The following is a 14825-nucleotide window of genomic DNA, read 5'->3' as shown; positions in this document are numbered from 1 at the left end:
TTTTTCACAATTTTCTACAATTTAATAGAACAAACACTCTTTTGATTAGTCAAGGTATTAAGGCAAAATTGCAGTTAGCTGCAGCCCTAATAATATTACATTAATACCTTTTATATCTTAAATTTACTGGCCTTTTTTAGTGAGGATTTTCTTGTGTGTGTAATACACCATCCCAAACGAAGGGAGGCGACATCTATCACTGTGATTCAGTTAAACTGCTTCAGTGACTGTTGACTGGACGTGACGCAGCGCTTGACGTCAGCGTGATAAACAACGTGGATAGGTCACAGTCACTGCTCTTTCTCATGTGGAGTATTTACAGATCTGTTACGTTTGCCAGGACCGCTGCTGAACCAGAAGTGCAGGTTGTGTCCTGTTCTCTGCATCACATATAGAGAGAAATTATTTATGAAGAGTCGTTGGAGGTACATAACGGGCTGCGTTCAATGCCATACATTACATTTGAAATAGACACAGTTATACGCAAGCAAGCGGAGTGTTTGGCTGTTGGAGGACAAAACTAATGGCTTGTTGTGTCACCGGTTATTCGTCGCAGCTGTTGACAAGTCCAAAGTTCATCAATGCAGGTAGAGCTGCGGGAGCTAATGTTGTTGGCTTGTTAACTGTGTCTGTAGGCATCGCTAACCTGCTGTAGTGTGGTTGGTAAAGCAAAGTGAGCATATTGTAACCGACTGTTACTGTTACTTCCGCATATGGCTTCAGTCATTCATCATTGCATCTTAACTGTCTATCTCATGGCTGCATTAAGCTCATAGGGGGGCTACAGGGCACAGATTTGTCGTTGGGCCCCCACTTACCCCCACTGTATGATGCACTTTCATTATTTACCCAGAGACCCAGACACCAATTAATAGTGATGATTAGTTGATTAATCGATTTACAGAAAATTAATTGACAGTAAGTTTGATGATTCAGTAATTGTTTAAGTCTTCTTCTGAAGGACTAAATGTCAACTATCACTCCTTAAATGTGAATATTTACTAAATTCTCTCCTTTTTTTCCTTTTTTTGTGATAATAAACTCATCATCTTTGTATTTTTGACAGCTGGTCAGATAAAACAAGAAATTGGAATATGTTAACTAGGGACCATAACATTGGAGGATGGAGGACCATCATCCACCATCATAGTTGATATAGTGCTTTAATGGTTCAGATTTTGGGGTTCTAGCGCCCCTGCTCAGTTGTCTCCTTTGCCTGGTTGGTAATCCAGCCTTGGTGTTTCTAAATCTTTTTTAAACTGAAACAATAAGTTGATTCATTTTTAATGTTCATAGATTAAACCATTAATCAAGAAAATAGTCTTAGTTTCATCTGTAAACTGATCATCTTTGGGTTTTAATTGGAATGGAATAATTGTCTGATCTTTTATAGACCAAACAATTAGTTGATTAATTGTGACAAGAACTGACAGATTAATTGATGTAGATCCTTTGTTTCTTCAAACCTCCAGGCTGAACAAAAACTCTTTGACTGAGTTTCAATGGCATCGTCTCCAACTACAGTCCTTCACTGCTGTCTCAACAATGAACTGTGGAAAGCCTCAAGCACAGACTAAAGAATGGCAAGGTTTAGACGCAAATCTTGCATCACATTAATTGCTTTGGTGTTGCTTGTCCTCATTGTACTGGTCTTGAAAGGGCTCACACCAGAGGACTCACCGTTCAGCAGCCCTGTGGGTGTCAAGCTGTTTCCTGACAGAGAGCATGACAATCAGATGCAGAGAGAAAACAACAATAAACCTGACCACATCAAAATGAACGACTCTCCCAAGTCAGACAGAGATGAAGAACTGGAGGCTACACTGAGGAAGTTTCCTCCTCCAAACTACTATGTCCACGCCTTCTACTACACATGGTATGGGAACCCCAAGTTTGATGGCAAATACGTCCACTGGGATCATCTGCAGCTGCCACACTGGGACTTTAAGGTGGCTCAGGGGTATCCACAAGGGAGACACAGCCCACCTGATGACATTGGGTCCAACTTCTATCCCTCTCTGGGAGCTTACAGTTCCAGGGACCCCTACGTTATAGAGGGTCATATGCAGCAGCTACGTACAGCAGCTATTGGTAAGAGAGGATTTAGCCTGAATTTTACTCCAGGGTGGGGCAGTAAATTAATATCATCACTTGTTTTTTTTCCCAGTGAAACCAATTTGTTATTAAATCATGATATTCTGATGTTAGGAAGGATATGAGGAGGCAATGTGGTTTATTGCATTCTGATGAAGTGAACTGGTTATTGGTTTGACCGAGCTACATCACATACTGTGTCTTCAGCATCATTATGAAATTCAGTATTTTTGTTATGGGATACATTGATTCATTCACAGCAAACCACTGACTTGAGCGACAGTAGTTCGTGGCCTCACGTCACCATACAAACGATGATCCCATTGAGATCCAAGCAGGGAGGCATACAGGTTTTTAATTAGAATAAAAGACAGCACTGGTGTGAGATTGGTATTCAAAATTGGCAGATGAGTTGAGGTATCAGAATCATTATCAGGGAAAGGAAATGACATCACATTATTATTAAGAATATTTTCCTGTAAAATATCAGATATTACAGTATTGCAGATGTATGTAAATCAAACGTAAAATAATCAAACCAATCTTCAATGCAATGAACTATTTTCCGCTGCTATGCATTGCATCAGATAAAACAGAGTATAAAACAAAACTCAAATAACTCATTTTATTCATGTTTGATTATATTGTACTTGGAATCATTAATATGGGTAACACTACTATACTTTACTATACTATACTATACTACTATATGTTTATAAGCAATACTATTGACCCATTGACTCGCCCTGTGTAATCATAATAATCATTTGAATTCCACAGATTCTTTTTTTTGTAATTGTTTGTGGTTTTTTGGACTTCACACTTAGTAGAAGCCAAATATTAAGACATTGAAGATAATGATTTTTGGCATTTTCTTTTCTGCCACAGTGGCATTTAATATCACCACAATACCTTTACATTATATGTATATTTTTTTTATATTTATGAACAATTACGTAAGTGTTTTCTTTCGTTGAGGTTTGGGGTTCATGTTTGACCTGTAACTGCTTATTCGCAGGTGTCCTTGCTGTTTCCTGGTATCCTCCTAATACGAAGGATGACAACGGTGAGCCAACAGATGACATTGTGCCTTTACTGCTGGGATTGGCACAGAAATACCATATTAAGGTCTGTATGAAGACAGCAGTGAGTTTCTTAACCATTTGTTTTGCAAGCAGTAGCTAACCAAATGTTTGATGTATACAGTCTCTCAAGATTAAATCAAAAAATCTGAAATATTAATGCCAGTAAGAATGTGTGTGCTGCCAGTTTTTATGTTGCTCTCATTTCTGTGTTTGCAGGTAGCTTTTCACATTGAACCGTACAAAGGGAGAGATGAAGTCAGTATGTTCTCTAATGTCAAATACATCATAGAGAAGTGAGTAGAGTTTCCTCACTGTTGTCAGTCTCATGATCTTACACTCTCTCAGTGAATCATTCTGTCATGACTCATTGCATTAATCAAAAATGATCATGTTTGCATCATATCTCCTCAGATATGGAGAGCACCCTGCTTTCTTCAGGTACCGTACAAACACTGGCAAGCTTCTTCCACTCTTCTATGTGTATGACTCATATCTGATGAACTCCGAGCAGTGGACCAAACTGCTAAAACACACGGAGAGTAACAGCATCAGGGATACACCATATGATGCCATCTTCATTGCCCTGCTGGTAGAGGAGAAACATAAGAGGGATATCCTGACAGCAGGTTTTGATGGTATCTACACCTACTTTGCTACTAATGGGTTCTCCTATGGGTCAACTCAGCGGAACTGGGACTCTATTAAAGCGTTCTGCGAAGATAACAACCTGATATTCATTCCAAGCGTGGGCCCGGGGTACATTGACACAAGCATTCGCCCCTGGAACTTCCAAAACACTCGAAACCGCGTCAACGGCAAATACTATGAAACCTCACTGAGTGCTGCGTTAGAAGCCAGGCCAGATTTTATCTCTATAACATCTTTTAACGAATGGCACGAGGGGACTCAGATCGAAATGGCGATTCCCAAAACAAGCCAGACTGTGTATCTGGACTACCTGCCCAATAAACCCGCAATTTACCTGGAGATAACTCGCAAGTGGGCTGCGATATTTGGCGGTGAGCGACGGAAGTGGCAGGAATGATCTGACTAAGAGCCATAGAAAATATTTGTTCACAGTTGTATAAAATAATTACATGAAAACTAAGTTCTAGTTGCCTAATGGACAACAAAATGCAAATGATGAATAACTATATGAAAAAAGCCAAATGATTTGAAAAGCCACTGGCAAGTGAACTAATTTATTATCTTAATTTTGGCTGCAGCGATGTATGTTATTTTCTACACTTGGGTGAATTATTATTAATTTAACTGATGTGTAACTGATTATTTCCTGTTTACGCAGCCATTGCAAACTTTGGGATTCACAACTTTATCAGCATGTTTACTCACCGTCTCCAACGTATCCATTTCCTATAATCTGTGACTATAATAAACCTCAGTAGAAATAAATAAAAGTGCACCCTGGAAAGGATTGGAAAGACACAAGTAAACAAAGCCGTCTGGTGGTATAAAGCTGTTGCCTCACTCTGCTTCCAGCTCTGTCTCACACCAAAAAAACATGAAAAGTAAAAGCACTACAGAGATCTTGATTTTTCAAAGGCATGTCAAGCTTAATCTTAAAATGAATCACAGTGATGCAAACAGCAGAGGGATGGCAGGACAGCACTTCGGTTATTGAAACAGGCAGCAGCTGAGTGCCAGAGTGCAGGGTAAAATCAAGATCATTTCTATCCCTGGAATACATCACTTTTTTTTTGTCGTGGCCTGTTATCATTAATACATACCTGGAACATGACGTGACATGTCTGCTTGCATCACTTAAAACATATTCCCCCTACCACGAAATATATGTTTGGAATCCCTTTAGTACATATGAAGATTCAGTTTTCTCGTCACTATTATGAGATTTAGATGCAGTTTATATAAGTGCTACTTAAACTGGCAGAAATGCGCTTACTTAAAGAGCACCTAAGTGATTCTCCACATTAAGATCAGGACTCTTGTCATGGTTAGTGCTACTAAGCCTGTGAAAACACTTTCTTAAAGGTGTCCTGTGGAAGAAACAAAAGATATGTTTATATTCACCGTTTCTCACCAAAAAAGTGCTATGTATATTCTTGATACGTACCAAAGGTGATGAATTTATTTCCCTCCTCAAAACATTTGCAAAGCTGATTTAAAAAAAAAAAAAAAAGTATTTTAATTGTTTACATTCGTGTTTGCTCGCTTGCAACGTAGCGTAATGGCCGCGTTTCATGGCACCTTACCAACACCTGTCGATCAGTGGAATCGTGTGATACGGTTGGCAGGAATGTGTGTTATGTCACCTGTGTGTATGTGCAGACCTGCCAAAAAAAAAAAAAACCCTGCTCAATAGTAATACTAGGGGTTAAAATAACTAAAGAAAAAGAATAACTCAGGGTAGCCTTAAAGGTGCTATATGTTTTCTCTGCCACCAAACGCGGTTTCATGCCAGGAGCGGGTGGTTTTCTTGACAAGAGCTTCAGCCATTATTGCGTTTACAAGTTAAGAGGTTATAATACGCCCTCCGAGCAGCGCTACGTTTTCAGGGTGGATTGGAGGCTACAGTGAACTGCTGTTGGAAAGTGACAGGACAACCGGGGCTAGCTGATTAGTGTGCTAACTACAGTAGAAGAAAAGACGTGATAGAGACATTGGTGTTGCTTTGCACCTCTGGAGACAGCTCTTGGAGAGCAAAGGGCTGAAGTCTGATGCTGCACTCACAATGTTTCTTGTACACTGGTAAGTAAACAGCTGTTGATGCTAACATTGGCTATATAGCAACAACAAAACTTAAAATTGCTCCTTTTAGGTCTGGGAAAATAACCCCAATGATGTCATCAGGGTGTGTAGGTTTATACAAGGACTACAATACAACAATGTCATCTGGCAAAGCAATGGGGTGACTAATCAAATGCATGCAACCACACCATTGTGGTGGGTTAGTTTGTAACATGAACGCCCCTATTTCTACTGTTTACCATTGAGACAACAGATGAATAACTGCTGTTGCGACAACTTTCCAGAGTAGTTAAATCCTGTCTGATAGCATTATAAAAAATTTGCGCAGTGCTCTGGCATCTGATAAACCTTCAAACCCATCTGTTACCCACACTGCACTTTGTTATTATTTCATGTCTCACAGGTACCTGTAGCAACAAACCCCCGCCAACACATTTTTTATTTTTACGCAGGGCTGTTTTCAGTCTGCTCGCTGATGGAAGATACTGGTTGCAAAGTCAGGATATCTCGACCTCTGCAGCTCTGGTTTTGAACATCTTTCTTTTTAAGGAGTCTCTCACCGGTCCCCACACTTAATGGAAGAACAACACTAAATCACTAGAGTGGCCCTTTAAATGACTAACCTAATTAATAAGCTGATACATTACTCCTGATTTTTAAGTTTTAATTGTGCAAAATAATAACATTTTTCACCTCTGTGGAATAATTTCAACACCTTCTTTAGTGAGGCAGACGTCTTGTTTATTGTAGCCTATCAGCTCATGTTGTCTTTTGTCTTTTTTTGCCTTTTGTCTTTTTATGCAAATTTGCATAAAACTTCTCTGCTGAACTGATGTTTCATGGTGGCGCATTATCAGCACTAACTGGCGGTCATAGTGGTCACACCGGTCACACCACGGGTTTGACTCTACATCACTAAGAGGCAGCCATGTATCACACAAACCTCCTGTTATTTTGTCATTTGGATGTTCAGCCGTTAGAGGCCAAGCGAGGGGGGGAACCTTTTGATCCGCGCTTCCTCGCAGCAGAAATGATTCACCTGTTTATTCAAATGACAACCTTAAGCTGATGATTAAAGTGTAATATGTACTAACGCGGAATCTCAGCATCCCACACACACACACACACACACACACACACACACACACACACACACACACACACCAACACTGGAGCTCCGCCACAGCCTGCAGCTGCATTGACGGTAAACAGAGCAAGGTAGCGCATGGGCAGCCAGCAGGGAATTATTCCACATCGCATCACATCCCTGAGCATACATGGCGTCCTCACACACCGAGCCATGAATTTAGTGTGCAGGCTGACGGGGTAGCCGCCAATTTTTTTTTTTTTCCTCTCTTTTTTTATTTTTTTATTTTTTTATTTTTTGCAGCCATCATTCTCTGCGTCGGTGTGCAGCAGTGGGGAAGATTCAGCGCACATTGCTACGATAGGTATCATCATTTTTCGGGATCAAGACGATGGATGTGGGTTCATCCGGATCTATTCCTGCGAATACGGCGGACGGGCGCGATTCTTCTTTCTTTCTTTTCTTTTTTTTTATTCAAGACGCATCCACATCTTCCGTATGTTGCAAGGTGTCTTTGAAAAGGGAGCGGAGGAAATGAGAAGAAAGGTCTATTTTGACTCACGCCTGTCGAGATGGTGAGTGAAATGCATGGCTGTTTTTTTCCCCCCACTGCGCCCCATGGCTGAGCAGCAGTACCTGCTTTTGACGGCAAATCCTCTCCAGCTAATTAGAAATGATGTCCACATAAAAAAGAATGTCACAGACCGGTGCATTTCCATTTTCTTTGAGGTGTTTATTTCTACGCTGCATTTTTTTTGTTCATTTCAAATGCACATGGACAGTTTATACTATAGGGAATATAAAGGGGTTCCTCCATGTATGTGACTTGTATTTAGATTGCACTCTTGTGTGTTCGCAGCTCAAACACTGTTCATGTTTTTTCAGCATCATCCTCCACGCTATTATTTATATTCTGCGCGTTTCTGGTGCGCAAAAGGGGGTTGCTGTTATGTTAGGAAACTCATGAAATATTCCAGTGAATGTCCAGTTATTCTCATCAACTTCAATGCAGTTTCAAGCTGAAAGAGAAACCATTTTAAACAGTGGCTCCACTATAGCATCGCGTTTTAAAATGACCTTCAGTGCTCGATGGCTGGGAATTAATTCTCACCTGGGATGGAGTGTCCTTTTACAATCAGTGCTGTGGCCTTCCTGGCAGAATACACATAAATCATAGTATCTAAAAAAAAAAAAAAAAAAAGCCTACATGATGTATTTCCTTCTGACCTTTAGCCTACCTGTTACTGAAACCACATCAAGGATTTGATGCGTTACTGTGGCTGATGCTTCCAAAAATGTGTGGTTGCGTTTCCCTGCCTCTCTCCAGTCATCGCAAACGTTGCCTCGCTGCAGACTACTCACCCATGCTGTGCTCCTTCCGCGTCCCAAATACATCACAATACACTTGACAAAAAAAAAACAGTTATGTTATTTAAAATGTGAATGAATGCTTGAGCCCTGCACGTGTCTCACTCTGGTCAGAAATGGACAGGAAGGAGGAAAATAACTGTACAGCCATATCACCCTCTCATATTACATACTCTGACCTCAGCACCATCACCATGGAGACTATTAACTTTACCACACACTGCATATTTAATAGGCCTGATTTTGATCCCTGCACTAATGTACACTCTGCAGCCTTTTTGAACATACACTGTGTTTTACATCCCTGACACCAACATATGAAGGTATGTATGAGCTGAGAGCTTATCACTGCTGCTTATGGAAAGCGTGGTTCAGTGGTGTAAGAGGATTTGCTTACATGAAAATGTATTGATACCCTAAGCCTTTAAAAGGAGTCACACTCATCTGGCCCCAGTTCATTTGGCCTTAGGTTGCAGATCTCTGTACCGAAGTCACAGATGATGGTGTTGATGGAGGAGATGATGGGGTGCTGCTGTACATAACCATTATCATAAGGCATATTGGACAGATGGTGCGAAGAATATCAGCGTTTGAGCTGCTATTTCTGATTCAAATGTCTTTCAGAGATGCATGGAATAAAGAAAATCAGCTCTCGAGGTTCATTTCTGCACTCGACCTGCTTGTATGGCCTCTTTATACAACATGCAGGTGTGTGGAGCCCCAGACAGCTGGAGAGTCCGGGGGTCTTTCTACTCTCTTCAGCCTTAAGATGGCAGCATTCTCTTACAATACATGGTGTATGCCAAAAACTAATAACAGCTGGAAGCCGACACCCATGCTTAACTGGCAAATTTGAAACAACATCCGTGATTAACTGGCAAATTTGTAATAACTTCAGTGTTTTTATTCTATTTTCCAGATTATCTGGAAGACTTGTTAGTGGAGATAAAGTTTTTGTCCTGCATATAACCTCCACACGCATGTTTTTTTTTGTGTGTGTGTGTGTGTGTGTGTGTGTGTGTGTGTGTGTGGGGTGATGGTTTGTTTCGTTACCCTCTCTTAGCCCTAATTGATTCTCTCTCTGATTCTCTCTCTCTGCTCACGTGAAGGAGGCATCATTAAGAAGACCTGTACATTCAAGATCAAACACACCTCATTAGATCATTAAGGATCACTGTCATTCTGCGTAAGAGCAAAGAGCCATCTCTTAGCTGTGACCTGCAATGTTTTTTTTCTATGAGCGCTGAATCACAGCGAAGACTGATCCCACCGTCGACCCGATGTAGGAACTGCTCCCTCCGATTCCCACAACCTCTACTCTTGCTTGGATTTCAGCATTCAGTCAAATCCACCAGGTTTGTATTTTAATGTGCCGGGAGGAGGCCGTACAATTTTCTTTCTGAGTATTGATCCCATATCAGGGTGTATACACAACAGATTATAGCGATAAGAGGTGCACTGTACTCACATGCAGATGCTCACAAACTAAGTGTACTTAAGTGAGGCACAAATGATGTTCAGAGAGCACAATCTAGTATAATAGATGCTATAAACACGTGCACATGAGTCAGTGATATTCTGGCTGTTGAATCCGCTTGATCCTGACTTTATTCTTGCTTTTTCTTTGCTTTTATTTGCCCTTCTCAGGACAGAGTATGCCATCTGCACCTTTTCACAGAATCCTACGACCCCTTCTGCTCGGCACGTTTATCCTGGGATGCTTTGTGACTCTGTTTTTGATGTATTTTAAACCATCCACCAGCTGGTTATCAGGTCCCGTAGAGTCAACAGCATCCACAGACCGGGTTAAGAACCTCTTCTCCACCAAGAGTGATAAAAACGTAACCACCGTGCTGATCTGGCTCTGGCCTTTCGGACAAACCTACGACTTGAGTGTCTGCAGCTCTCTCTTCAACATCGAGGGCTGTTTTATCACTGCAGACAGAAACCTCTACAATAAGTCAGATGGGGTCATCATCCATCACAGAGACATCTGCACTGACCTGTCCAACCTGCCGCCGTTCCAGCGACCATCCTTCCAGAAGTGGATATGGATGAACTTGGAGTCGCCGTCACACTCGTCCCAGCTGCCTGGGATCGAGAACCTGTTCAATCTGACTCTCAATTACCGTCAGGATGCTGACATTGAAGTGCCTTATGGGTCCATCGTAGCGGCGGAGGGCGAGGAGGACTTTGTCCCGCCCAGCAAAAACAAGCTGATCTGCTGGATTGTGAGCAACTGGAACCAGGATCACGTGCGGGTGAAGTACTACAATGAGCTGTACAAACACATCGAGGTTCATGCGTATGGACAAGCCTTCGGGGAGTACATCTCTGACCAAGACTACTTCCCCACCATCGCCAGCTGTAAGTTCTACCTGGCTTTTGAGAACTCCATCCACAAGGACTACATTACTGAGAAACTGTACAACCCGCTCTCTGTGGGGACAGTGCCAGTGGTTCTCGGCCCGCCCCGGCAGAACTACGAGAACTTTATCCAGGGAGACGCTTTCATCCATGTGGACGACTTCACCTCGCCCAAGGAGCTGGCTGATTACCTGCTGCTCCTGGACAAGAATGAGGAAATGTACCTCAGGTACTTTGAGTGGCGGCGGCACTTTAAAGTAAAGAAGGCCTATTTCTGGGCAGAGCACACATGCCTGGCTTGTGATTACCTGCGTAGGCACAAGGAGTATAAGGCATTCAATAACCTTGATAAGTGGTACTGGGGTGGATAATGCTTTGAAGGGCTATGCAGTGCTTGTTTTGTTGTTGAAGGCAGTGCTTTAAGATTTTTGTCCTTCGGTTGACATGAAGGTTCATTACTGTTCTGTCCAGAGCTCCCGAATGATGTTTTTCTATTGGTTCAGTGGCCCGGTGAGATGTCTTGTTTGTTTGTTTTTTTTTAATTTGCAAGCCAATTTTGCTAAGCCTTACTTTGCCTTTTGAGTTATCAGTTATTATTTGTATTTATTTTTTATGAATTACAAATGCACTACATTTTTTTTAATTGTTATTTCAACCCATGTTTTGCTTAACATGACCACATTTGCTGCTATTTTTAATGTTTTTGTTCTATTATTAGTATGAATGCTTGATTGTATGAATGTTCCTGTGTAACAGATAATATTCATGATGCAAGGTTGTCATTTTTTCTTTAAATATCACCTTCTCATGAAGTGGCACACAGCAGACCTTGCTGCAGAAGGAGACTGACATAAAAGTGAAAATATTTATGTAATATTTATTCAAGTGAGGCATTATATGATAAAAACAATCTCATCTGTGCTAGTGATGCTGTCACCTATGCAGTGTTTACTGAACTCAAATGTGAAAGTAGGTCAATTGTGTCATGTACATATTGTGTACTTTTGGAATTATGTAGCTGTCATTTTTTCATATTTTTGTATGTTTGCATTTGCACTTCTAATTCAACTGTTACCTATCTTTACATATGTACAGTAAGACAGACGGTCATCGTAGTATGTGGTTGTTGATAGCATATGGTGATCATTACTCCGGTAGTCTCCAATAGCAGATGTGACTCTGCTCCGTGAGAGGGAGGTTACTATTTTAATCATGTTATGAATTGTTCATTGTCACATGTAATGTGTCACAGTGCAGTTGGATCCCATGTGGATGATGATAGTACAGTACATTCATTGTACTGCAATGTGAAAGTCCCACACAACCCATTATTTTGCATTCTGATTCGATCTACAAAAGTCTGTAATTTCTAACTGATACGGTGACAGGAAAGAGCATAAAATTTATACATAACTGAATCATTTTATTAAGCGATTTTTCTGTGTGTACTGTACTCTCATCCTACAATTTGACTTTTAAAAATTAACACTGATATTTTCAACTATTTCACAAACACTTTGACCCTATGTTAACATAGGTAAACTATGTTAACATAGGGTCAAAGTGAGTGTGAAATAGACCAGATCTGACCATGTGAGCTTTACTCACATGTTTGGGACCTGTTAAGGAAAAATGGGAGATATTCACGATTACTGCAGGATTATCCATGTTTCTGTCTTTGAATCATCACACCACAACGTTGCCTGGGGAGTTGGCGGTTGCATGTGAAAGATATTCTTCTGGATTTTTTTTTTCTTTTTGTTCGTATACAATCCTGTTTACAGCACAACACCACTCAAGATCACACTACAAAAAGACAGCTCTTCATCTGTTGATATCACACCACTTGTAAATGTTGTCAAACAGCTATTTCACTGAACAATGCATCTCAACAGCACCCAGCAGCTATTGACACGATGGTTACATTTTTACTCAAGAACTGTGCAAAACCATGTCAACATTTTATGCAAGATAAACCGGTGGCTTCTTCTAAAATATTCTAACGTGTCAGGTTATTATCATTCTGATATTTCTTCACTGTCAAAGGGACCATTGATATAAATTATGATGAATTCAATTATTTTTCTTATATAAATATGGCCCTAAATGCCATAACGAAACCTGTATATAAACCTTGTTGTAAACTGAATCATCATCTGGATCCAATGAGCCCACTAACACAGATCAGTCCTGTCTGTGAATCTGAACCAGACTGAGGGAGCTCCTGCAGTGGTTGCATTCATGGAGAAAGGAAGCAGTGTGTTGTATATATTTTTAATGTTCAAATCTCTTTGAAACATGCAAGTGTTGTCAGGCAGTGAATGTGATTTCGCTGTATCTTTGTAAGTAAAGCTTGTGCTTCGAGAGACTGTGAATCAAGACGAAAGGAGAGAGACACTTGAAAAGGATAACCAGCGTCAGAGACAATGGTTTTAGTGTTGTAAGGTGGATGATTTCATCAGGCAATTTTACACTGAAGAAGTTGTTTTTTTTTTTTTTTCCTGATTAGGCAGTAATCCTGTTGGCATGACCCAATTGAAAAAGTTGTACGAAATCGCAGCAGAGATATAGCACTTTTATTCATGTGGAGTTGTGTGACTCACTGTGCTGGTGGCTGTCTTAGATGGAGCTTTTGTGAGTTCAGAAACTGTCATCCAAGACCTCAGCCTGTCCCACAGATTAACTATGAAGCTGCCACTCATGGTTTCATATTGTACAGTCCAATCTCATGTATGAAAACAAAGGTTTCTTGTCCAATGTGGTTAGTGACTTTAAGAAACAAAAGATTTGTTTTTCTGCGTGTTGTCTGTCTCTGTCATCCTCTCTCCCTTTCTCTCTTTTTTTTTTTTTTTTCCGCACTAAAACAAAAATGGGGAGCTGTGGCTTCTCAGCTCCCAGCCCCCACCCCCACCCCCACCCCACCCCCGTCTGAGTCTGTGAGTGTGTCACAGCACCAGAGAGTGAATCAGGATGTCTCTGGATACTGTCTGACCTGGCACTGATATTGCTGGAGTCCTTAAAAACACTGTATACTGAGTAGGACGAAATCTTCATGTGTGGTCGAACATGAAGATTTCTCCAAAAATGCTCATTTTCTGCCAGTTCACTGAAATGATCAGTGAGTCAATCAGTACAAGTTTTTTGCCAAATCAATGTATTTTGCCAAATGTTGTGTTTTAACTGTAGATGTCTGATAGTGTCAAAAAAAATAAAGATATGGATAAATGAGTAAACACGAAGGAAGTATGAACTTTTTTTTTGTAAAGATAGAGCTCATGATGTATTTGATAGTAATAGTTAGAAATAATTTGACGATGAAACCATTTTTCCAATAAAAAACTGATTGTTGCTCACTTTAAAAATAATAGTTTGACATTTTGGCATATATACTTCTTTACTTGCCAAGAGTTATATCAGAAGATTAATACCAGTCTCGTGCTGGTACAGCAAATAAATAGCAAAAACCAAAGGTGCGTTAGCTTAACTTGGCATATTGGCTGAAAGCAGGGGGAAACAACTATAAGAACTTTATCCAGGGAGACGCCTTCATCCATGTGGACAACTTCACCTCGCCCAAGGAGCTGGCTGATTACCTGCTGCTCCTGGACAAGAATGAGGAAATGTACCTCAGTTACTCTGAGTGGCAGCAGCACTTAAAGTGAAGAAGGCCTATTTCTGGGCAGAGCACATGCCTGGCTTGGGATTACCTGCGTAGGCACAAGGAGTATAAGGCATTCAGTAGCCTTGACAAGTTAGCTTACATCTCATTTGCTTAAACGGTATGAAAACCAAAATGCAGAAATGTCAGTTCATCTCATGCTGCAAGTGAATGCAGAACCCCTCAGTTCTACGGGTTGCACTCACCAAGAACAGTAACAGTAACTGCTCTGTGAAGCTTCAAGGCCTCTAGGCCTAATAGTTTAATAGAACTTTACAGTTCTTTTTATCACTGCCACCCATAAAAAGGAAACTGGGAGAAATGCGCTTTAACTCTTTAATATGAAATAATAGAAACCATATTGAAGCATTTTCATGCCTAAGAAAACTTTTCGAACAATTGTAAACAGAGCTGACTCCACCCCCCACTCTGATTGGTA

At 40.7% G+C, this 14825-nt stretch overlaps 2 protein-coding genes across 4 annotated transcripts; both read left to right on the top strand.

The window, feature by feature from the left end:
• The first annotated feature begins 291 nt into the window (after window positions 1–291).
• On the top strand, window positions 292–4656 carry manea (mannosidase, endo-alpha). 2 transcript variants are annotated; one of them, XM_056393517.1, is made up of 5 exons: window positions 292–425; window positions 1473–2091; window positions 3113–3222; window positions 3396–3472; window positions 3591–4656. In XM_056393517.1, the coding sequence occupies exons 2-5, from the start codon at window positions 1581–1583 to the stop codon at window positions 4222–4224; spliced, it is 1332 nt and encodes a 443-aa protein (XP_056249492.1). In that variant the 5' UTR covers window positions 292–425; window positions 1473–1580; the 3' UTR covers window positions 4225–4656. The 2 variants fall into 2 exon arrangements, with proteins under 2 accessions (XP_056249492.1, XP_056249491.1); XM_056393516.1 differs by having other exon boundaries at window positions 330–587.
• A 419-nt stretch (window positions 4657–5075) lies between these two features.
• On the top strand, window positions 5076–13967 carry fut9a (fucosyltransferase 9a). Of its 2 annotated transcripts, none has more exons than XM_056393519.1 (3): window positions 5076–7568; window positions 9603–9716; window positions 10009–13967. In XM_056393519.1, exon 3 carries the CDS (start codon window positions 10017–10019, stop codon window positions 11097–11099), a length of 1083 nt encoding a protein of 360 aa, XP_056249494.1. In that variant the 5' UTR covers window positions 5076–7568; window positions 9603–9716; window positions 10009–10016; the 3' UTR covers window positions 11100–13967. The 2 variants fall into 2 exon arrangements, with proteins under 2 accessions (XP_056249494.1, XP_056249493.1); XM_056393518.1 differs by having other exon boundaries at window positions 9471–9716.
• Window positions 13968–14825: the final 858 nt, after the last annotated feature.

The sequence above is a fragment of the Seriola aureovittata genome, chromosome 13 (assembly GCF_021018895.1).
Source record: "Seriola aureovittata isolate HTS-2021-v1 ecotype China chromosome 13, ASM2101889v1, whole genome shotgun sequence".
NCBI lineage: Eukaryota > Metazoa > Chordata > Actinopteri > Carangiformes > Carangidae > Seriola > Seriola aureovittata.
The sequence above is the reverse complement of the archived record's forward strand: the minus strand, read 5'-3'. Positions and strand labels throughout refer to the sequence as shown.